Genomic DNA, 23,471 nt, shown 5'->3' with positions numbered 1-23,471 from the left:
GCACTTAAAGTAAATGACAGGCTTTCATCCACATGTGCTATCCACAACAGCACCAGGCAGTTTATGACGGCAACATCCTGCTTCATTGTTAATTACCCGATTTTATTAACCTTCAGACGCTTGAACTGTTTTTAAAGATTTACCCATGGCAATTAACTGCAGCCAATTATCTGTAATATTGCATGCATTTGGCTTGAATATGCAATGAGGACCCCTGTTTCAAAGCAGCGGCAGGGAACTCCTATGATGGAACAACAGAATGATTAAAGAAGCGCAGTTAATTTTCCAAGGCCTCTTGCTGGTTTACACATCTTATGAGTCCAAAGAATCATAATGACTCAGCATAGAGAAAGTGCTCAAAACACCTCCAGGAGGATCTGACTCTTTAGAGTTAATTTTCAGTGTGATTTGATGTGATATTTTTGGTAGAGAAACAAAGGAAAATTTCACCCAAAGGCTTCTTTATCTTTGCTGGAATTATCATCTCTGAGAGTGTTTCTTCTTAGCAGCCTGTGGCATCCAAGGGTCTCTATTGCTTAGGGATGATCAGAAAACAATCTTGAAGAATTATTTGTGACGCTTTACATTTATTTCCTCCTACAATTATCAAATGTTCATATTTCTTGACTCATTTTCTTTTGTGATATTCATATTTTTCTTAATAAGTGCTCTTACATGGTAAAAGTTTGCTGGGGTATTTAAATAAGAATTGTACAGCTACTTTCATAAACTTAGTGACTCAAGGTTTTTGGTGTCAAGAGTTATGAGTATGTCACAGGTGAATTTGGGAGCTCCCTACCTTTTTTATGGTTCAGAAGTATACATACGATGAATCAGAATCATGTCTGTTTTATACAAGTTTGAAGGCATTCAGTGTTTGTTTGTTTTTTAATATTTTTACTTACTCGGCTGCAAGGGGTCTTAGTTCCCCCATCAGGGATGGATCTGCCCCACCCCAACTCCCGCACTGCCCCCCACCTCCACCTGGGAGGGCAGAGTCCTAGCCACTGGACCACCAGGAAAGTCCCGAAAGCATTCAGTTTTAAATTAACTTTCACCAGTTTCTTTCTTTTTTTTTTTTTTTGAAGTTTTAGGTCAACTTGGGTTTTCTTGATCATTTGTAGTTTCCTAGATAATGATATATTTCATTCAGGCTTTCAATATCTTAGTCTTTAGCAGAGAATTGACTTGCTAATTAAAAAAATTTTTAACCTCTTTATTAGTCTCAATTAATTTATATTTACCGTTTGGTGCTCTATCAACTTATTTAATTAATTAAAAAAAATTCAGCTCTTGGATTTATTCATCAACACAGTTGTTTCAGGATTTTCAAACTGTTTTTATTATTTTCGTTTCTTTTGTGTTCCATACATTTATTTTATTGTTCTTTTCCTAACTTCTTGAAATGGAATATTTTTAAATAAAAGGAAATACTTAAACCTATAAAATTCTCTGAGTATAGATATGACTTTATCTTATACATTTAATAAAGTTTTTACTTTCAATATTTTGTAAATAGTCTAATTTTTCTATTTTCTTTGGTTAAATAATTATAAGCTTTTTTAAAAATTTGAAGTCTCTTTATAACATGTTACTAATGTAATTTTAGTTCATTGTGGTGTAGGAACTTGGTCTATACAATGAGAAAATAAAATTATTTTTTTAAGTGACTTATATGATCAATTTGAATTGCTTAAATTCTCACCATCTTAATAGCTTAGTTCAACAGATTTTAGTATATGCCTTTTTATTTGTGGGGCGGGGGTAGGTGGCGCCAAAGGTAAAGAACCCACTGCGCATGGAGTGTAGGCCAGGCCTTTCCTTGATGACACCCCCAGCCCATCACGGTCTCTCTCCAGGCTCAGCCCTGTATTCCGTGGCTCATCGCCATGCCCCAGCTGCGCTGCGCTGGGAGCTAGTTCCTGAATTCCACGACGCGCCTGGGGCTCCTTAGGGATGGAATCTTTTCAGCTACCGTTATCAATCTCCCACACGACTGTCTTTTACACCCCATTGTGGACCCATGTCTACAGCAGTCTCCTAATGTTTCTAAACCTGTGCTTCTCTATCAAGTCAGATCTCCAGAAAGTTCCTTGCCTGGACTACACTTTAAGGAAACTCTTGTGTGTGATACAGACACCATTTCAGACTAGTATTTAGAATATGCGCCCCAGGAGGAGACAGCCTTAGCATTCACTAAGAGCTGTGGTAATAAGAAGGCACCCTTCAAGTTCCCTTTACAAAATTTACATGGTAACACTCCCTTGGAGTACAGTGCACAGGAAATCTATAGTTACTGAGAGCCTGGTATGCTTTCAATTAGATAATTAAAAATGTAATACACAATGTCTCTCTTGTTTTGGCTACCAGAAAACTCAGGATGCTATTTCCTCGAGTGTAGCATTTATCATGTGTCAACTAGCTGTGTGACTTACACGGGCCAATCCTCAGTTTCTTTACCTGTAAAGTGAAAGTAACCATACATAATTTACACAAAGAAATGTGTGAGAAACCAAGCAAGGTGTCTGGTCACTTGTTCAAATATACATACCACTGGCTTCTGAGAAACTGAACACTACAATGCACAGTGGCTGGACCATGTGAAATAGAACTCTGACAACAATCTGCCTAGGAAACCAACCTCTGTATTCCCAAGGAAGCAACCCACACCAACCCCTGCATCCACAGGAAACAACCCACAACAAGCCCAGCATCTGGAAGGAAACAACCCACACCAACCCCTGTATCCACAGGAAACAACACTCACCAACCCCTATATCCACAGGAAACAACCCACACCAACCCCTGTATCCACAGGAAACAACACTCACCAACCCCTGTATCCACAGGAAACAACCCACACCAACGCCTGTATCCACAAGGAAACAATGCACACCAACCCCTGATTCCACAAGAAAACAACCCACACCAACCCCTGTATCCTCAAGAAAACAACCCACACCAACCCCTGTATCCTCAAGAAAACAACCCACACCAACCCCTGTATCCACAGGAAACAACACCCACCAACCACTGTATCCACGGGAAACAACCCACACCAACGCCTGTATCCTCAAGGAAACAACCCACACCAACCCCTGCATCTCCAAAAAAACAACCCACACCAACCCCTGTATCCACAGGAAACAACACTCACCAACCCCTATATCCACAGGAAACAACCCACACCAACGCCTGTATCCTCAAGGAAACAACCCACACCAACCCCTGCATCTCCAAAAAAACAACCCACACCAACCCCTGTATCCACAAGGAAACAACCTACACCAACCCCTGTATCCTCAAGAAAACAACACACACCAACCCCTGTATCCACAAGGAAACAACCCACACCAACCCCTGTATCCTCAAGAAAACAACCCACACCAACCCCTGTATCCACAAGGAAACAACCCACACCAACCCCTGTATCCTCAAGAAAACAACCCACACCAACCCCTGTATCCACAAGGAAACAACACTCACCAACCCCTGTATCCACAGGAAACAACCCACACCAACCCCTGCATCCTCAAGAAAACAACCCACACCAACCCCTGCATCATCAAAGAAACAACCCACACCAATGCCTGTATCCTAAAGGAAACAACCCACATCAACCCCTGTATCGTCAAGGAAACAACCCACACCAACCCCTGTATCTTCAAGGAAACAACCCACACCAACCCCTGATTCCACAAGGAAACAACCCACACCAACCCCTGTGTCCTCAAGAAAACAACCCACACCAACCCCTACATCATCAAGGAAACAACCCACACCAATGCCTGTATCCTAAAGGAAACAACCCACATCAACCCCTGTATCGTCAAGGAAACAACCCACACCAACCCCTGTATCTTCAAGGAAACAACCCACACCAACCCGATTCCACAAGGAAACAACCCACACCAACCCCTGTATCCTCAAGGAAACAACCTACACCAACCCCTCTATCCTCAAGGAAACAACCTACACCAACCCCTGATTCCACAAGGAAACAACCCACACCAACCCCTGTATCCTCAAGAAAACAACCCACACCAATGCCTGTATCCTAAAGGAAACAACCCACACCAATGCCTGTATCCTAAAGGAAACAACCCACATCAACCCCTGTATCGTCAAGGAAACAACCCACACCAACCCCTGCATCTCCAAGGAGACAACCCACACCAACGTCTGTATCCTCAAGGAAACACCCACAGCAACCCCTGTATCGTCAAGGAAACAACCCACACCAACCACTGTATCCTCAAGGAAACAACACACACCAACCCCTGTATCCTCAAGAAAACAACCCACACCAATCCCTGTATCCTCAAGGAAACAACCCACACCAACCCCTGTGTCCACAGGGAAACAACCCACACCAACCCCTATATCCTCAAGGAAACAACCCACACCAACCCCTGTATCCACAAGGAAACACCTCACACTATCCCTGGATCCATCCACAAGGAAACAACCCACACCAACCCCTGTATCCTCAAGGAAATAACCCACACCAACACCTGTATCCTCAAGGAAACAACCCACACCAACCCCTGTATCCTCAAGAAAACAACCCACACCAATGCCTGTATCCTAAAGGAAACAACCCACATCAACCCCTGTATCGTCAAGGAAACAACCCACACCAACCCCTGCATCTCCAAGGAGACAACCCACACCAACGTCTGTATCCTCAAGGAAACACCCACACCAACCCCTGTATCGTCAAGGAAACAACCCACACCAACCACTGTATCCTCAAGGAAACAACACACACCAACCCCTGTATCCACAAGGAAACACCTCACACTATCCCTGGATCCATCCACAAGGAAACAACCCACACCAACCCCTGTATCCTCAAGGAAATACCTCAGACCAGCCCTTGTATCTACAAGGGAACAACCCACACTAACCCCTGTATCCACAAGGAGACAACCCACACCAACCCCTGTATCCTCAAGGAAACAACCTACAGCAACCCCTGTATCCTCAAGGAAATAACTCACACCAACCCCTGTATCCACAAGAAAACAGCCCACACCAACCCTTGTATCCACAAGGAAACACCTCACACCAACCCCTGTATCCTCAAGGAAACAACTCACACCAACCCCAGTATCCTCAAGGAAACAACCCACACCAACCCCTGTATCCACAAGGAAACATCTCACACCATCCCTGTATCCATCCACAAGGAAACAACCTACAGCACCCCTTATATCCTCAAGGAAATAACCCACACCAACACCTGTATCCTCAAGGAAACAACCCACACCAACCCCTGTATCCTCAAGGCAACAACCCACCCCAACCCTTGTATCCACAGGGAAACAACCCACACCAACCCCTGTATCCACAAGGAAACACCTCAGACCAACCCTTGTATCCACAAGGAAACAACCCACACCAATTCCTGTATCCTCAAGGCAACAACCCACCCCAACCCTTGTATCCACAGGGAAACAACACACACCTATCCCTGTATCCTCAAGGACACAACACACACCAATCCCTGTATCCACAAGGAAACACCTCAGACCAACCCTTGTATCCACAAGGAAACTACCCACACCAACCCCTGTATCCTCAAGAAAACAACCCAGGAAGCCAGGCTTCTATTAGTCACGCTGCTTCTCTGGTAATAATCCCAAAAGCTAAAAGATAACTTCTGCAACAACTGGCCCTCAAAGGCTAGGAGCTGTAACAGACAGCTTCTGTAATTTTTGTCTCTGCCTTCAACTTAGGACCAAGCAGAGAAAGTCAGATGGAGCAGGCGCACAGAGTGGCCCCTTCTCATTAGCCCTCCTCCCGCCTCTCCAGCGAGCCACTCCCCATAGGGCATACGGGAAGCCTCCGCCTTTTCCACAGAGAGCCTCCCCGCTCGTCTGCCTGGCTCTGACAGAACACGCGTGATGGTCCTGCTCTTTGTTTCAGCTCATGCTGAGTAAGTAGCCTTTGCTTTCCTCATCTGGCTGGGCTCTTTCGATACGTACATTTTCACGCGTAAGGCGCTGTGCTCACTGCCAGCAGTGTGATGAGCAACACGGCCTCTCCCTCTGGAAGCTCACTCTCTAAGGAGAGCCAGCAAACACACAGATGGAGGCAGGCAGGACGCTGAGAATGTCATGAGGGAAACCAAGACAGAGGCGAGCTGGCGGGCAGCTGGGAGTCAGACGCGGTCTGCCTCAGGTGGTGGGCTAGACAGGACTGCTCCGTGGCGGAGGGCTTGAGCTGAGGCGCAGAGGGTGAGGATAAGCTGGCCACACAGGCGGGGCAAAGAGCATTCCAGGCGTAAAGGGTCAGAGGTGGGAAGCCACTCGGCAGGTTCTAGGAGGCCAGAGAGACTGAGGCCCGGCGGGAAGAGAGCGGTGTGAGAGGGAAACGAACAGTTATTAGCTATGGCTCATAGTGGTTGCTTTGCTAACAGCCTCTGTTGCCTCCGCTGCAGTTTGAACCACTCTAAAGACAACTTATCTATCTACGTATTCATTTGTTTGGCTGCCCCAGGGCTTAGCTGCGGCACTTGGGAGCGCCATCTCTGTTGCAGCGTGGGCAATCTTGTTTTTCAGTCGTAGCACGTGGGACCATGAGTTGCACCCGGAGCCCTCGGCACTGGGCGCTCAGAGTCTTAGCCGTTTGACTGCCATGGAAGTCCCAGTTTCACACACTTTTGAAGTGGTCACTGTGTTTTTGAAAAGTGAAACAAGTCATTGTGTATGTGGGTTAGTTGCTCAGTGGTGTCTGACTCTTTGTGACCCCATGGACTGCAGTCTGCCAGACTCCTCCGGCCGTGCAATTTTCCAGGCCAGAATACTGGAGTGGGTTGCTATTCCCTTCTCCAGGGGATCTTCCCAACCCAGGGACTGAATCCACATCTGCTACATCTCAGGCAGATTCTTTACCCTTTACTGTCTGAGTCACCAGGGAAGCCATCATTAATTAGAAATAATATTAATAGCTAATATTTATCGAGAGCTTACTATTTTCTACAACTTAAATATTTAATTCTCTACTTAATCCTGTATGGTAGTAATAGTATTTTTTCTTTTTCTTTTTTTTGTTTTTTGTTTTTTTGTATTTTTTCTTTATTACTTTCTTTCTACCAGTGAGGAAGTGGAACAGAGAGCTTAGTAAATCTGTCAAAGCTTTGCCAAAGCTGACATAGGAAATGGGTTGCAGGGCAGGATTTGAATCAGCTGGCTGTGAGCTGCTGTGCAATGCTGCCTCTTCAGGCTACACCGCTCCTAGGACTCCTCTCTTGATGGAACACACAGGTCCTCCTGAATATGTAACAGTTGCTGTGCTTGCTGGTAGCAGGACACAGTCCGGACTCCATTCTATAATCTCTTATCAGGGATTCACATAACTTCAGATTATTTATGATGAAGTAACAGGATCTAATGGAACATGAGAAAAATTTCCCTCACAAGAAAAATAAAACACTGTAACATTCTAATAACCATTCTCAGTTTGCAGAACTTTTCTACTATTTAATCTCTATCCATAATTTATAACGCAGACGTTTCTGTGGGTCAAAGTATGCCCAGCTGGCAAATGGGTGTGAGTTTGCCCTCGTGGGGAAACCAACAATTAGCGCAAAGTGGGCACAATGAAGATTGATTTTATTATTTACATAAATTTGGTCAGAGAAAGAAGCAGGCAAAATAATCTGAGGATGGTAAAGGCGTCGTTAACCACTCCTTTTCCAGGTGGAGTCCTGTTTCAGAGTTGATACCCTCTGACTGCCCCAAGCCTCCCGGGTCAAGCAGCCCCTCCGCCAGGACTGCGCCCGCAGGGCCTCACTTACGTTCCCATCGTGGTTTGGGCATGACAGAGGCTTCCCTGCAGCCACGGCGGTGACGGTCTCCAGAATGGAGGACTCCTCAGCGCTGCTGCCTGGAGATCGCTGCAGCACGTCCATCAGGTTCGTGATGAAGAAGTTGTTCTGGAGCGCGGCCACCCCCTTCTCGGGCAGGATGGAGGTCTGGCGGCACACCGGGCAGGAGAGGGTTAAGCTGTGGGCGGGAATGTAGTTCTGCAGGCACCTGTCCAGGAACAGAAGCAGCGCTGTCAGCATAGTAGGGCTCCTGCAGTAGGTACAAAGCTGCTCTGCATAAACTTTCCTTGTGGTCTCCTTCGCTAGAAAAAGTGCATTTCTGAAGTCAATAGGTCACATTACATTCGACTGGTCAGCCATCTGGACAAATGATGCTCAAGAAAAAAATCTCATTGACTCCAGTACTCTTGCCTGGGAAATCCCACAGACAGAGGAGCCTGGTAGGCTACAGTCCATGGGGTCACAAAGAGTCAGACATGACTGAGCAACTTCAGTTTAGTTTAGTTTAGTTTGGTACTGTTTCCAAGAGCTTTGCCACACAAGCAAAGTATGGTCCATGGTGAGCATCACTGGCCTCACCAGGGAGCTTGGAAAAAATGCGGACTCCAACTCACAGGGCCCACTCCACGTCTGATGAATCAGACTCCCAGGCAATCTGTATGCCCATTTGAGGTTAAGAAGCATTGGCCTAGAGTAGCTGGTATGGCATTCACGAATTTGTGGAATTTTACACAAATTGGGAGAAACATGTAACTTTTTGTTCTTGTTAGCATTGAAACTCTGTACACACGAGATCATAAGCAGACTGCAGATATTAAAACCACATCGAAGTGGAAACGCTTTGTTTGCAATGGGGATGGGACACACCATCTCTTCTTACCTCTCCTTAAGAGCCATCAATTTCATTCACTTAATCAGCAAAGAAAGAAAGAAAGAGAGCACCAAGTCGTGTCCAACTCTTGTGATCCCAGGAACCTGCCAGGAGCCCACCAGGCTCCTCCGTCCATGGGATTCTCCAGGCAAGAATACTGGAGTGGGTTGCCATTCCCTTCTCCAGGGGAACTTCCCCACCCAGGAATGAAACCAGGTCTCCTGCAATGCAGGCAGAAGCTTTACTGACTGAGCTACGCCACATTAATAATGACGGACCCACACACTTCTCACTAAATATAAAGAATAGCGGGCCCTTGCACAATGTGGAAGTTAAGGGAACTGACCCCCGGTGCAGTGGAAAATCCAAAAATCCACCCATGACTCAGAGCCAGCCCTTCAATTAGCCAGTTCCTACACATCCAGGGTTTACACCTACAGATTCAACCATCTGCAGATCTTGTCATTCTGTAGTATTAACTACTATTAACTACTGAAAACAATCTGCAAATGATAAACTCATGCAGTTCATGTGTTGTTTGAGGGTCAACTGTACTTCCAACGATCCTGTGATCGCTTTCAAATGTATGAAGAAACACAGGCAGAGAGAGGGTAGGCTACTTGCCCAAGGGACTTAGATGTCCAAACCCAGGCGATTTGGCACCAGAATCTAAGCATGCCATAACTACAATGTTTCCCAGCTTCTATGACAAATAGAATTTGAAAACCTCTTATTTCTCCCCATTTCTCTCATTTTGCAGATGGGAAAACTGACATCAAGGTTAATTGACTTTCCCTATGTTGCACAGGGATTCCCAGGAGGCCCAAGCGATAAAGAACCTGCCTGCCAATAAGACATAAGGATGTGGGTTCATCCCTGGATTGGGAAGATCCCCCGGAGGAGGAAATGGCAACCCACTCCAGGACTCTTGCCTGGAGAATCCCATGGACTGAGGAGCCTGGCGAGCTCCAGTCTGTGAGGTTGCAGAGTCAGATATGACTGCAGTGCCTTAACACGCATGCACACATGTCACACACGTAGACAGCATGGATATGACTGCAGTGCCTTAACACGCACGCACACATGTCACACACGTAGACAGCACTGAGTCAACATCAGGGATGAAGTAGCTTCTGCTAAGGTCACCAGCAACACTGAAATCTAACACACATCTTTCCATTCTGCCATTCATCAAGCTTGTCCGCTCCCCGCTCCCGACTCCTTTTTCATCTGTCCTTGCCTTATGATACCACACTCACCTGGCTCTCCTTCTGCCTGCTCTCTCTCTCCTGCTGAGAGTCAGTATGCTCTGGACTTCATCAAGGCTTACCGTAAGCCCTCTTCTCTCCCTGGGGCATTATACTACATAACAACAAGCGCAACACTCTCACATGCACGTTTCCTCGCATGGACGCCCCCTCTGAGCCCCATACCCGTGCACCAGCTGCTCTCTCGCATCTCTTCTTAGAGATCTCACAGGTCCTAAAACCCCACGTGGCCAGAACCAAATGCATGATCTTCCCACACTCTTTGTCCTCCTTCTTAGCAGTAAACTGCATCTCCATCCTTTCATCTAAGCAAACCCAAACCAGGAGTGGTTCTTAAAACAGTAAGCATTCCCTTACTGGTCTTCACTGTTCATGTCCAACCCGTCACCGAAGCCTGAAAGTATCTTTCCAGGCTTCCCAGGTCTCTCCATCCGTATCACACCAGCCTTGCTTAGATTTCTGCAGTCATGCTACCCCTGGAATACTGTCATCTTCCTTGTATCCCCCTCATCCCTCTCCATATTCTAACCAGAGTGGTCTTCCCCAAATGTAAAGTTTAACCTCCTCCCCTCATATCTAAGATGAAACCCTTCCGTGGCTTCCACTGTTCTTACAGCCGAGACAAGAATCCACACGTGACGATGTGTGCTGTGCACCTGTGTGGCCTGCTTCTGCATTTTTCTGTCTCCCTCTAATTTGCTGCACATCTGTCACCCGAGGCTTATTAAAGTTCTTCCAAAGGTGTCATGGTCCCTCTCACTCTACACCTCTGCTCTGCTAAGTCGCTTCAGTCGTGTCCGACTCTGTGCGACCCCATAGACGGCAGCCCACCAGGCTCCCCCGTCCCTGGGGTTCTCCAGGCAAGAACACTGCAGTGGGTCGCCATTTCCTTCTCCAATGCATGAAAGTGAAAAGTGAAAGGGAAGTTGCTCAGTCGTGTCCGACTCTTCACGACCCCATGGACCACGGCCTACCAGGCTCCTCCGTCCATTCTTTTCTTCTGCTTACTCCGCTTTGCTAAACTAATTTTTCTTCATCCTTGGGATTCTGCCTAATCATCGCTTCTGCAGGGAAGCCTTCTGCATTAGAGCCACATTTCCTATTATACGGTTGCCTGTGTACTTCAGGTACGTGGCCGTTGTGACTGGTTTAATTTCCTCTTAATCTGAGTGAATAGGTGGCTAATGACTGGTTGCTTCTCTTGGCTGGAAGCTTCATAAAGCCAGGGACTGTGTCTGCATTCTCCAAGCCCCACGGATGGCACTCTGGAAGAAATGAGAATAAGAGAGTGGCTGTCCACCGAGCAGCCAGTGTTTGTGCCCAGCAGGAGGTGGAGACAATGGTCCTGGGTCTTCCTCTCCTCTGGCAGCGAGACAAGCCGTGAATTTCTGTCTCTACGTAAAATGTTCTCATTAAGGAAAGTTGCCAACACCTTGCAAAGGAAATCAGTTTAGTGCACATGATGCTCGAACAACTTTCACGTGGCATTCCCTAGGGACTTGCTTTGTCTGGCTCTTGAAAACCTCCAGCACCAGCTACTGGATGTGGGGTGGAAGTGGCCTAGGCTAGACTTGAGAGAGAGTGCAAGAGGAACAGCCAGGGCAGTCTGGAAGTGCTGCTGCTCGCCGGTCAGAGCAAGGGAATGGCAGGCAGACGCTAGCCTGAGCAGGCACCGAACCCTGGCGGCCCTGCCAGGCTCAAGCCAAGTGGGTCTCAGCAGTGAGCGTAAGAGTGCCCAGCTGTATCGATTCCTGAATATCAAATATGACCTCCCCATGTGAGTCCAGGGACATGTGCACAGTTAGCTGGTAGTCATGTTTTAGCCATGTCCATTGAGTCAGGGAGAAAAATCACTCTCCTTGTTGCCATTTTGGACTATGAATTACAAAGTACTCAGTACTTGTAATTATGTTCATAATTATAAAATTATGAATAAAGTGCAAAGTATCAGTGCCCTATATACCACCGCTTAAAACAAACAAAAAACTATACATGCACTTGTGTTACATGCACGCACACACACACACACACACACAACAACCCAAACAAAGAAAGCAAAACAGAACACCACAACCAGCAGTAACAAATCCACTTTCTCATCCATCCGTCACCACCAAGGGTGTGGCCATCCTACTGTAATCGAGACTTTCCAAAGGAAATCAACTCCAAGCATGTTCAGGGAGACAAGTGTACATTAAACTGGATGGCAAATGTAATTAGCATTGATTTGAAGTCACTGAAAACAGCAATTTTTGTTCTACGATAGGAGGTAGAAAATTTTAACCATGTTAAATTACCAACAACATTTTTTATGCCTAATTGCTGATGGGGTAAGTTGAACATGAGGGTAAAAGCATATTTTGAAAACTGGTTAACTCAGTGGAAAAAACTATTCAAAAAAGAATGTTCAGGTAATTCACAGTTATTTCACACACACACACACACACATATTTCTTCATGTGAAACATTATCACGTTCAAATACACCATTAGTATGTGTCTTCTGAAGTATCTCTGGAAGGAAACTCCCTCCTTTGAACTAACCCCTCATATATGCATGTATATTACTTGATTTGTTATGCTGGAGAAAATGATACATTTTTAATTATGTAAATATAAACTCTTCACTCAGTTGTGTCTGACTCTTTGCGACCCCCATGGACTGTAGCCCACCAGGTTCCTCTGTCCATGGAATTCTCTGGCAAGAATACTGGAGAGTGTTGCCATTCCCTTCTCTAGGGGATCTTCCCAACTAAGGGATCAAACCCAGGTTTCCCCTGAACTGCGGACAGATTCTTTACCATCTGAGCACCTGGGAAGACTTTTAATTGGCCCTCATCAAAGATTCTCTATGAGGGCAAAAATGGTTTCACAAAGAACAAAGGGAAAAGTTTTAAAAACCTGAATCTTAAAATATGTAATGCTCCATCTCCCGCGGAAATAAATCAGTAGCTATTGGATTGCTTCCTCCCGCTTGTAGTTCCTTGAAAGTAAATTCTTTGCAACTCATGGTTACGTTTCTAGATGTCTATCAGAAGCACAAAAGACTTATCATCTCCCATAGGTAACTGAAGAATTCTGGACAGCACCCTTGGCAGGTTGCAGAAAGTCCGTCTGTGAAACCCCCTTCTCCGAGCACAGAGGCTTACCTCTCGCAGAAAGTGTGCAGACAGGGGAGGACCTTGGGATTCTTGTACCTTTCCAGGCATATACTGCAAATCAGAAACTGCTTGTCAATCTGGCGCACCACAGGACTTGGGATGCTGGTGGCTTCACTGGCCATCCTAGACCACTGACATGGGGGGCCGGCTGTCTTTGACCCTGCACGCTGCTGCTGTCAGACAGAAAGACCAAAACGGAAACACATGTAATAATCTGCAAACACAAATCAATCATCGCTTCATTTGCTAGGGGCACTGCGCTCTGAAGATGGGTAGGATTCCATGTCGTGACCCCAGCGTAACCAACTGGCAGTGTTACAGAGGGTGTACAGTGAGGGGCCCGTTTTGTAAATCAATAAAATAATCATATGTCCACCAGCCAAACAAAAAAAAACTTAGAATAAGGTAGCTTGCTGGGAGACTCACAGATATGGAGAACAAACCAGTGGTTACCAGTGAGGGGAGAGGCTGGCGGAACATATTGATACAGCGGTGGGGAAGTGGAGAGTACAAACCACTGGGGGAAAGACAGGCTCAAGGATGTACTGTACAACATGGGAAATGGAGTCAATATTTTGTAATCGCTGTACATGGAAAGTAAGCTTTAAAAATTGAATTAAAAATTAAATTGCTACAAGAAAAAAAAAGAAGTATCTTGCTGGATTTCAAAGCAGGGGCAGCTGAAGGGATAGATACTTACATAGCTCTGCCTGTCCACGTCTTTAGCCTCGACTCTATCTGAATATATATTTATAGTCTTATTAAAATATAGTCTATTATAGTCTATATTAAATAGAATAGTCTTATTAGGATAGAATGTATTTTCTCAATTATTATACTTGAAGGGGGTCAAAATAATGCCACCTCCAAATAAGCCACTCTGACGTAAGGATTATTTTGAGCTGGAGTCAATTGACAAATAGCAGATGAAGAAGAGCTCTCTGTCTGCCATCTGTCTACAAAGGCAGGGCACCCATTCCCATTTGTAAAGGTGCCTGCTATCTTCAACACCAGGAAGAGAGGAAGACTCTTAATCACCAGAGTGGAGCCTGCACAACAGACGTGACTAAACAACTCTTATCCGCCGTATAATCCCGGTCACCTTCCCACAATTTACTGTCCCTAGCAGTCCAAACTTTTCCTTTGTCTAGTCAATTCCCCATAATTTGTGGTTCTTTACTGAAATAGTATATAAGCTCTTGGGTCTAACTGCCTCTTCTAGTCTGTGAAGCTCCTATCAATGTAAAATTTAAAATATTAAATAGATAAAGTTCAAGAAAACATTTTATCTTGAAAAAAATGAAATATCAATAAAATGTGTATATCTTTTTCTTCTGATATCTGTCTTTTGCCACGTTAATTCACAGGCTTCAGGTATGAACTTAAGTGTATAGAAGAAAAATGGTTCCTTCCCTATATATTATTAATATGCAGGAATGGAATGATTAGAAGTTTTCAATAAAAACTTTGTATGTAGTTCAGAGCATTTTCTTTACAACTAAAGGTTTATAGGCTTCATACTAATATGTATTTGTCACGAAGCAGGGACAAAGGCTAGAGGCAATCTCTATTATTTTAAGTAATGTCTGTTGGTGTTCGTGTGTGGGTATCTGAGGGACAGGTGAAATGAGTTAATCCAGAGGTTTTAAAATGTGAGAGTTCAGGTCAGCAAAGGAGAACTGGAAGAGGGTAACAAAGAAAGCAGAGGGTTATGAAAGAATAGGGGAGGGAAAAATTACAACGTAAAACACAACTCCATTTATCACCTTAAAGAATTTCTGGCTTCTGTTCCACAGGGGTGAACCAAGGCTGAGCTCAAATTCACTTACTGATTGTCTAATATTTGCCAAGGTGTCCACAGCTCCCACCCCAAATCCCAATAGAAATGCTCTATTCAAAAAAAAATGTATGACCCTAGGTGGGAAGCAGGGAAGTACTTATGGATTGTTTAACCCATGACTTTTTCACCCTTTAAACCACTATAACTCTCCTAGACTTGGGTTTTCAGAAGGCTGTGCTATGGAAACTTGGTTTACATACAACATTTTAACTTGATCCAGGACCTGTGTTCACAGAATCAACAACTTCACACTTTCTAAAAGAAACGTTATTTTCCAAGTACAAATGGTGTTTCTTCTTTCTCTCCACTAAATCATCAACTTTTTAAAAAGTACGTCAACTTTCCTGCAGAAATATATTGGAGAACAGATACGCACATGACATACCCATTTTCCAGCTCCATGCCTTCTGGGTAAGTTCTCTAAAGAGCATGATTGGGCTTGTAAAAGCACCTGCTGTACAATTGTTCAGAACTCACTGCATCAGTTAAACGGCGTGGGTGGGACAGATCTAATTAGCCAGCATTATCTGCTAGACTTTCATAGAATGAAAGTACCAGAGCAGAGAGTGATACCCATTGACTGGATTAAATGCAGCTCTTTTCTCAGGAGCTCAAAGGGTTAGCACATCATCTACGTTTCTTTGACTGCATCCCCACTGAGCACGAAGATATCTCTAAGAATAGGGAAGGGATGGATTTGTCTGGCCTTAAGATAAGGAAACCAAAGCTGAGGGTTTAAATGACTTGTCCAAGGTCATCCAGTAAAATCAGTGAATCAGAAAGTTCGGATTTCAAGTTTTCTGCCTTATCTGATAAGTTAATGTTACCTAATCGTAAGCAAGTTCAACACTTTACTGGGGGGGGTGTGTGTGTGTGACTTACAAAGATTATAGCCTTCTCACTTCAGCAGCTCCGACACTGGGACAATACAGAAGACTGGTTTAGGCCCTGAGCAAGCATGACACACCAAGTGATCCAACTATATATATTTTAAGTCATACTATATGGCTGATTCATGTTGAGTTTTGACAGGAAACAACAAAATTCTGTATAGCAATTATTCTTCAATTAAAAAATAAATACGACTTCCCTGCCGGCCCAAGGGTTAAGATTTTATGCTCTCAACGCAGGGGACCCCGGTTCAATCCTCGGTCAGGGAACTAGATCCCACATGCCGCAACTAAAGATCCCACGTGTGGCAACGAAGACCCAGCGTAGCCAAATATATTTAAAAATTTTTTGAATAAATAAATAATAAAAATAAATTAATTAATAAAATTAAAAAAACCATACTAAACTTTTCAGTTAAAGCCAGTTAAAAAGAATTTTATTTTGAATAGCTCTTGAAAATGTTTATGTTGAAATGGAGCAGGATCAAATGGTCCTTGCCCACCCACCATGTCTTCCACCTGCCTTCTGCCTGTGGAAAACTTTAGTCAAAGAATAAGTTCAATCAGAGAAGTGAGACATGCTTCATGCTTCATCCTTCAAACAAGGAACAGTCAATGGAGACTAAATAAGAATAACGTCACCAAGCACAGTCAAGCCAAAGAGCATATTCTTTGAAATAATCAGTCATGTTGACTACTGAAGCAAGCAGAAAGAAAACATCAAACTGGATTTTACTCTTTTTTTAACCTTAAACTTTCAATTTTGGCAAGAAAAAAAAAAACATTTGTTCTAATCAAATGAGCTATGCTGACTAAATGAAGTTTTCTGAGCAGACATTTTTATTCTCCAAAGAGGAAATAAAAAACTTTTCATTCTAATTTTCACTCTAATTCCATGATAATTATTGTAGTGGGTGAGAGGGAGTCTTTGTTAGTATTGTTAATTTATATGGTAAATTAAGTTTATTCATTAACAGTAATTTAAAATCATGACAATGTCACAATCTGTCACAAGTGAGCTGTTGAAGACTTCTGGATTTTCAGGACTCCCAGAATCAACTCACAAGTTCTCCAACCCCCAAAGAGCTCCAAACCAAGACTTTGCCAAGATAATGATCATTCCCTGAATATAACTGGATAGCCACAGTAGAAAGAAATTTGACTGCTCCTGGAGGGAGAATGTGCTTAGAAAAACGGAGGCACAAAATGCATTCGTAAGCACTGTGGGAAGCTTCCAACCATCTGAATATGCCACAAGAGTATCCGTGAAACATCTGACAGCCTTTCTCCATCAAATCATGTGGGCACAACTGCAGATCCTGGTCTCCTTGGATTAGAAAAGCTGTAAGTACTTACTGGGCTTCCCTGGTGGCTCAGGGGGAAAGAATCCGCCTGCAATGCAGAGCCACGAGAGACATGGGTGCAATCCCTGGGTCAGGAAGATCCCCTGGAGGAGGGCACGACAACTCACTCTAGTATTCTCGCCTGAAAAATCCCATGGACAAAGGAGCCTGCTGGGCTACAGTCCACAGCGTCCCAAAGAGTTGGACATAACTGAAGTGACTTAGCATGTGTGCATGTAAGTACTTACCTAGATTCTCAGCTACTCTCCTTTCCCCTTCTTGGTTTCTGAACTGCCTGAGATCCTTCTTACACACATAACCAGCAGAAATTAAGAGCATGGTAATAAAAATCAGAATACAGAACTACTCTTTGGCTGGGGATCCGCAAGGCACACATGAACACACCTGGCTGTACTCTGTCTCTGCAGGAGCCAGCTTGCTTCAGGATGCAGGAACCAGCAGCGTCTGTTCACAAGAAGCTGACAGAGAGGAACTGATATGGACGCCAGGGCAGAGCGAGCCATTTTAAAACCACACCAACAGCCAACGCCAGTGAGGTGCCGACAGGAGCCAGCTGTGAGAGCTCTTGTGTGGGGAGAATAGCTGAGGGTCCCTGCAGGGGAAAACCAGCAGTGCTGCTCACAGCGGGGCTCGCTCCCCACTCAGGTCTTTGCTTTAATATCCCCATCTCAGTCTGCCCGCTCTGTTTAAAACTGATACCTGCCCCAGTCTCCTAGCACTTAGTACCCCCGTCCTTGCTCCATTTTTCTCCCTAGCCCTGGTCCCTTTCCAATACAGGGTGCGATGTATTTATTGCGAATATTGCCTCCTGCCCACCCCACCCCCACACTACGACATAAGAGTCACAAAGGCAGGGATTTTTATCTGGTTGCTCTGCAGTAGTCCCAGCACCCAGAACTGTGCTTGGTACATAGTACACACATTTTGAAAAACTTTTTAGTTCATATTGGGGTATAACCAGTTAAGATGTTGCGATAGTTTCAGGTGGACAGCAAAGGGACTCAGCTATACATATGCATGTACCCATCACTCCCATGCAGGCTGCCACATAACACTGATTAGAGGCCCATGTGCTCGACAGTCGGTCCTTGCTGGTTATCCATTTTAAATATAGCAGTGAGTACATGTCCATCCCAAACTCCCTAACGATCCTTTCTCCCCATCCTTCCCCCAGCAAGTTAGTTCTCTAAGTCTACGAGTCTCTTGACACATTTCTGTAAGTGGACTGAATGAAAGTGTAACATGGGAACAGACTCAGTCCCAGCAGAAAAGAGCAGCACTTGCTAAATTACAAGACGAAGAGCATGGTTATCACCGGGCATTTGAACATTTTCACTTGAAATCAGATGTTACCTGCCTTCCCATATAAGTCTAATGATTAGCAACATAAGCCATGATCCAGAAGCTAAATATTTAGTGACATATGTGAACACTCTTACATATGCAGGAAAAGAAATTGAGAACTACTAAAGACACATATGCATGGAAATAAAAAAAATCTAGGAAGGTTGACACATAAATTCCATGTTAGTGGGGACTTGCCAACTAAACCCAGCTTGTGTGGGTAAAAACAATGTAACCATCAGATAACGAAATCCTTGGGCACAGAAAAATCCTGCCCCAGCATTTCCTTGCCCACATCATCTCTGGTATTTTGCCTGATTCGCTTTCTCAAATCTACAACTTGGTGGAAATTACAACCAAGCGGAAAAGAAGAATTTGATAGGAGGAGATGAATGAAAGAAAAATGCCTGCATCCACAATTCCAAAGTTGAAACCATATCTCCCACTCCAAATTATACCACTGAGATCAGAAAACTATCCAAACCCTTTATTGCTGACGGTAGAGTGATGAAGAGTAGGCAGAGAGGATAGAAGAGGAAAAACAGACTGAAAACGTCTTCTGGAGAAAGGGAGATTGGTGAAAGCTTGTCTGGCTGGTCTAAGAAACATGGTTGGGAAACAGGTCAAGAATCCTTTGCAAAATCAAATTTTAACATGTGATTTGTGGGTAAGCGGCAGCATATTTGATTATATGTCTTCCTAAAGGCACTAGGTTCCATTTCCATTGTTTAATTTTATGGCATTCCTGGATTATGGCTTCTCTTTGTGGAACTTAACTGAATTTTTTTATTAATATAGCTCCTTTTTTTTTTCTTGGACCAACGACAATGGTGTAGATGTGCTTAAATCAACTTCCCAAGAATTTAAAAGTCTTCTTTTACATTTATAGGAAGGAGCTCTTGAACCACTGGGATTATCTATAAACTCACAGTAAACTACCTTTTACCTGCCAGAGCAGGTGGTACCTGGAGGTCAAGGTACGGATTAAGATACAATTCAAAAAACGAGGTATTTTTTTAATTTTTCAAATTTATGAGCATATTATTATCCACTTGCAATGAAATCTGCATTGTTACTGAGGACTCAACTGGAGGAAAGAAAAGAGGACAATCTTCAGTGAAATTAAAACAGGGTGACCTATTTCCAGTTCAATCAAGCCTCTATCCCAAATGGGCCATTTTGTAAATTAGAAAAGCCAGATGCAGTGTCTTTCTTGACGGGAGGAATGCGAGTGTGTGTGGAGGCGGGGCAGGGGGCCTCAGGAAGCCATCCGCTTTACCTTCTGTCTCCAGGGAGGCGTGTGCCCAAGCTTTCCAGGGGGGTTCTCCTTCCCAGGGTCAGATGCATGACAGCTCCCTTAGACTGCTGGGCTTGGTCACATGGAAGCTGACTTTTAAGCCAAGCCCCCAATCTGTGATATGACAGCTATGCCTGTCTCCTCTACCTCTTTAGTTTGCCAACACTTGCCATTGCCTTCTTCATGAAAGTACTCACCTTCCAGAGTCAGTTCTTAAGGTCTGCCTTGGGCTTTCTAAATTCCAGAAGGCTGGGTCTGTGTGATGGGGAGTGTTAAGTGGTCAGGCTAATTGACAGTCATCTGACAGTGCCCTGGGACAGTCAGGGTGAGTGGGGTCTCCTCTCCCCACATCCATCACCTTGCCAAGTCTCTTCCCTTGCTTTCCTTGGGGACTACACAAAGAGGCTGAATATTCTGGGGAAAGGCAGAGGGCAGCCAGGGCCCTAAGCCCCAGGAGGTGGGCGAGATTAGAGAGAAAGAAGAGAAATCTATTCTACATCGGAACTTCAAAAGACACAGGCGTATACAGCAGCAATACGTTTTTTCCCCTGGAAGCATATTATTTAAATCTGCTGTTGATTAGAATAAATGTTTACTTAAACTAATACGTTTCCAATCATAATAATAAAAGCACTTAGAAGAATGGAATTCTCAATAGAGAATATGAAGGCAGAAGTGAGTAAAGCAGAAAAGGGGAGGCTGGCATGCAAAAAGCGGGAATGAATATCTCCTCCAATGATGTTATTTTAATAATTATATTGGGTTTCTTTTTCCTCAGTATTTGGTCTAGTCTGAATCTGCAAATTCTTCGAGGAAGCCCAATCTGGTCAATTCTGATAAACTGCATAATAATAATATTCAAAGAACCCTAATAGAAAGCAGATCCTATAAATCTACACTAAAATTCTTATATAAGTAGTAAAGGGACACAGATGGTATTAGTTTTTTTTTTGAAAAGTAATCACAGGTGTGTGCAAATGAGAATTTTACCACAATTAAAGTAACTCGGTCACATTTTTTAAAAGAAAAAAAATGACAGAAAAAAATTTGTGGCAATTTTTTAAGTTTGGAAGTATTTCTCTCCTATATATCTCAATAATACATATAAATATTTGGCTGAAGTCTTAGTTTTATCAGAGAGGTAATGAAAAAAAAGCACCAGGGAGTCTTAAAAATTAAGCTTAGTTAAATAAATAGCTACATATTTAGGATTTTTTTCTACTTAATAAGGATAGGTAAAAGAAAGTCCTGGGTTTAGAGAAATTAATGTCTAAAGAAATCCAAGTGAAGGACATTTTTACTTTAGTAAGACAAAGAATGAGTATTTTTTTAACCATCTTTCACAAGCAACAAAATCACTCAACTTTTGTTATCATATAAATAAAAAAAATAAGTCATCCCAGGATTATAACATTAACTATGGTGAAAATATATATAGATTTTATTCTCCATTTAAAAATGTGTGGGTTATATATACGCTGTTTTCTTGTTTCTTGAAACAGCACATTCTACCAGAGAACATTTTTAATTCAGCAGTGTTTTAACCTTTCCAATGCCAACCCCTCGTGTCTTTCCAGGAGAAAATTGGACAGAAACACTTGGAGGTTTAGGAAAGGCCGCTATTCACATCTCTGCAACAGAAAGCTGCTTTCTCCACCACAGCACACATGAAACTTCTCATTGTGTGCTCCCTCTGGAGGGGCGTGCATTATTTAACAACACAGTGGGTTAGGAAGGATGCTGCTAAAGCATCTGTCCAAAAATACGGAAAGGCACCGGGAAATAGGTTCACAGTGGGCAGGAGTGAATCCTAGTACTTAAGAAATCGATTCAAGGATCTGGGCAAACAAATGGCTTTCCTTACACCGTCTGATTAAAACAAAGCCGAGAACAAAAAAGCACTCACAATTTACTCATGAGGAATAAAACTGCTGCAAGGTGATCTAAACCACAGAAGTGAACTAATAATTTTTAAAATGCCTCATTCTGAATCTATGGACCTGTTCCTTGAAGCTGATGGTGAAACCATCTTTTCTTAAGACAGAAATACCATTTTACCTTTGGGTTCAGAAACCTACTAATTAACAGTCAATTTTTAATTTAAAATAATAGCCTTCCTACTTGCTCTCCTAATCCCCTGCCCCCCTACCTCAATAAGGAATAATGGCAGGGTGGGGCATCACTGCACAAACAGCTCTTGGATACAAAAATGATGCCTACTGTTTCAGGAAGCAAACCTAAGGTCCAACCCAAGATTTCCCCCTGCCTTCTATGTAGTGCTGCCATTGAACTCCACCCAGATTTGAGTCTATTTCAAAGGCAGCAAAAAAAAAAAAAAAAAAAAAAAAGTCAGAAAAGGCCCCAAATGTTCTCCTGCATATTTTCTGATCATCAATGGCATTCAGAATTCAGAGGGGCGAGTCATGCATTACGAATGACTGGGTTTCCAATGGCAACTGGGAACTGTGGCTCTCAACCCCAGGGCTCCCTAACAGAGGACACGGTGGGGGAGGGTCGAATCACACGGTCTCCTCTACCCTGGGGTACCGAGGGAAAAAATCCTATATTTAAGATAGGCCGACATACACATTAAAATAAAACTAGTAACAATGAAGATCCAGTTAGACCACATCAGAAACTTGATAAGAAAAACCTTGCATGATGATCGCCCTAGTCTTGCTACTTTGATGCTTTTGTTTAAGCAGAGTGGGTCTCCCTCTGTCTGACAGTTACAGAGCACACAGCGTCACCATTAGAGAGAAGAGAGGGGTGAACACCAGCACAGAGGCAGCAGGGTGAATTAGTTATTCACCTGGGCTAAGACTAAGCAGTATGAACACCGAGGACCTACCCATTTCTGCAGACAGACTAACGAACGAGGCAAAGAAGACATCTTCCCCCACCTGGCGCTGCAGCCCGCGGCCACCCAAAAGAACAATGCACAGTTCTGCTCACGACTGGAGTTTGGAAGCAGCATGCAAAGAGACTGGTTAAAATTCCCTACCATGCAGTGCAGCCATCATCAGCAGCCCAGCATATCTTCTGCTCTATGGAGTGGTGTGCCAGCTCATGAACAGAAGAGAGGAAGAGAAAAATGGAGGAGGCAAGAGAAGGCTCAGGACAGTCGGCACGGATGTTTCTGGGTCATGAACAAGTGGGAGACCCCTTTCGGTATTCAAACCAATCAACCTTTATCTCCCAGGACATCTTTTTCTCACTCAGCGTCTGTTGAAAAGACTGCAGCAGACCAAGCAAGGGATTATGGGATCGGGATGCAGCGGCGAGCTGCAATGAGATTCGTGGGTGGCTTGCGCTCCCCTCTGAGTCAGCAGTCAGCTGTTTCCACGCTCCTGTGCTGGGCCGCGGCACCATCGCCAGAACCGGCTGCACGGTTACCAGGGGGAGGACTGTCTGTGCACAGCTCCCTGCGCCCGCAGCCGACAGGCTTACCAACCCGAGAGAGGGTGTGCCGCCAAGTAATCGAAAGGGGATGCATTGTGGAAAGATCCCAGGAAGAAATTAGGCACGCGGGAGCTCAGCAGGAAAAGTTCGAATTTAGAAGACTGGGTGGAGTGTGAGAGCACAAACTCACTTCCCTTAGTA

At 44.1% G+C, this 23,471-nt stretch overlaps 1 protein-coding gene across 10 annotated transcripts in view; it reads right to left on the bottom strand.

Moving 5' to 3' along the window:
* TRIM2 (tripartite motif containing 2) overlaps window positions 1–23,471 on the bottom strand; it is a 127,001-nt gene that overhangs the window by 44,963 nt on the left and 58,567 nt on the right. For 4 of the 10 annotated variants that reach the window (XM_018061610.1, XM_018061617.1, XM_018061616.1 and 1 more), the window contains exons 2-3: window positions 13,122–13,303; window positions 7,805–8,042 (exon numbers count right to left, since the gene is read on the bottom strand). In XM_018061610.1, the coding sequence (XP_017917099.1) occupies window positions 7,805–8,042; window positions 13,122–13,303 (420 nt within the window). Of the gene's footprint in view, window positions 1–7,804; window positions 8,043–13,121; window positions 13,307–20,065; window positions 20,081–22,872; window positions 23,389–23,471 lie in introns of those variants that run through there. The other 6 variants (XM_005691166.3, XM_018061613.1, XM_018061611.1 and 3 more) reach the window with 5 other exon arrangements.

The sequence above is a fragment of the Capra hircus genome, chromosome 17 (assembly GCF_001704415.2).
Source record: "Capra hircus breed San Clemente chromosome 17, ASM170441v1, whole genome shotgun sequence".
Classification (NCBI taxonomy): domain Eukaryota; kingdom Metazoa; phylum Chordata; class Mammalia; order Artiodactyla; family Bovidae; genus Capra; species Capra hircus.
This window is presented reverse-complemented; position numbering and strand designations above follow the sequence as displayed.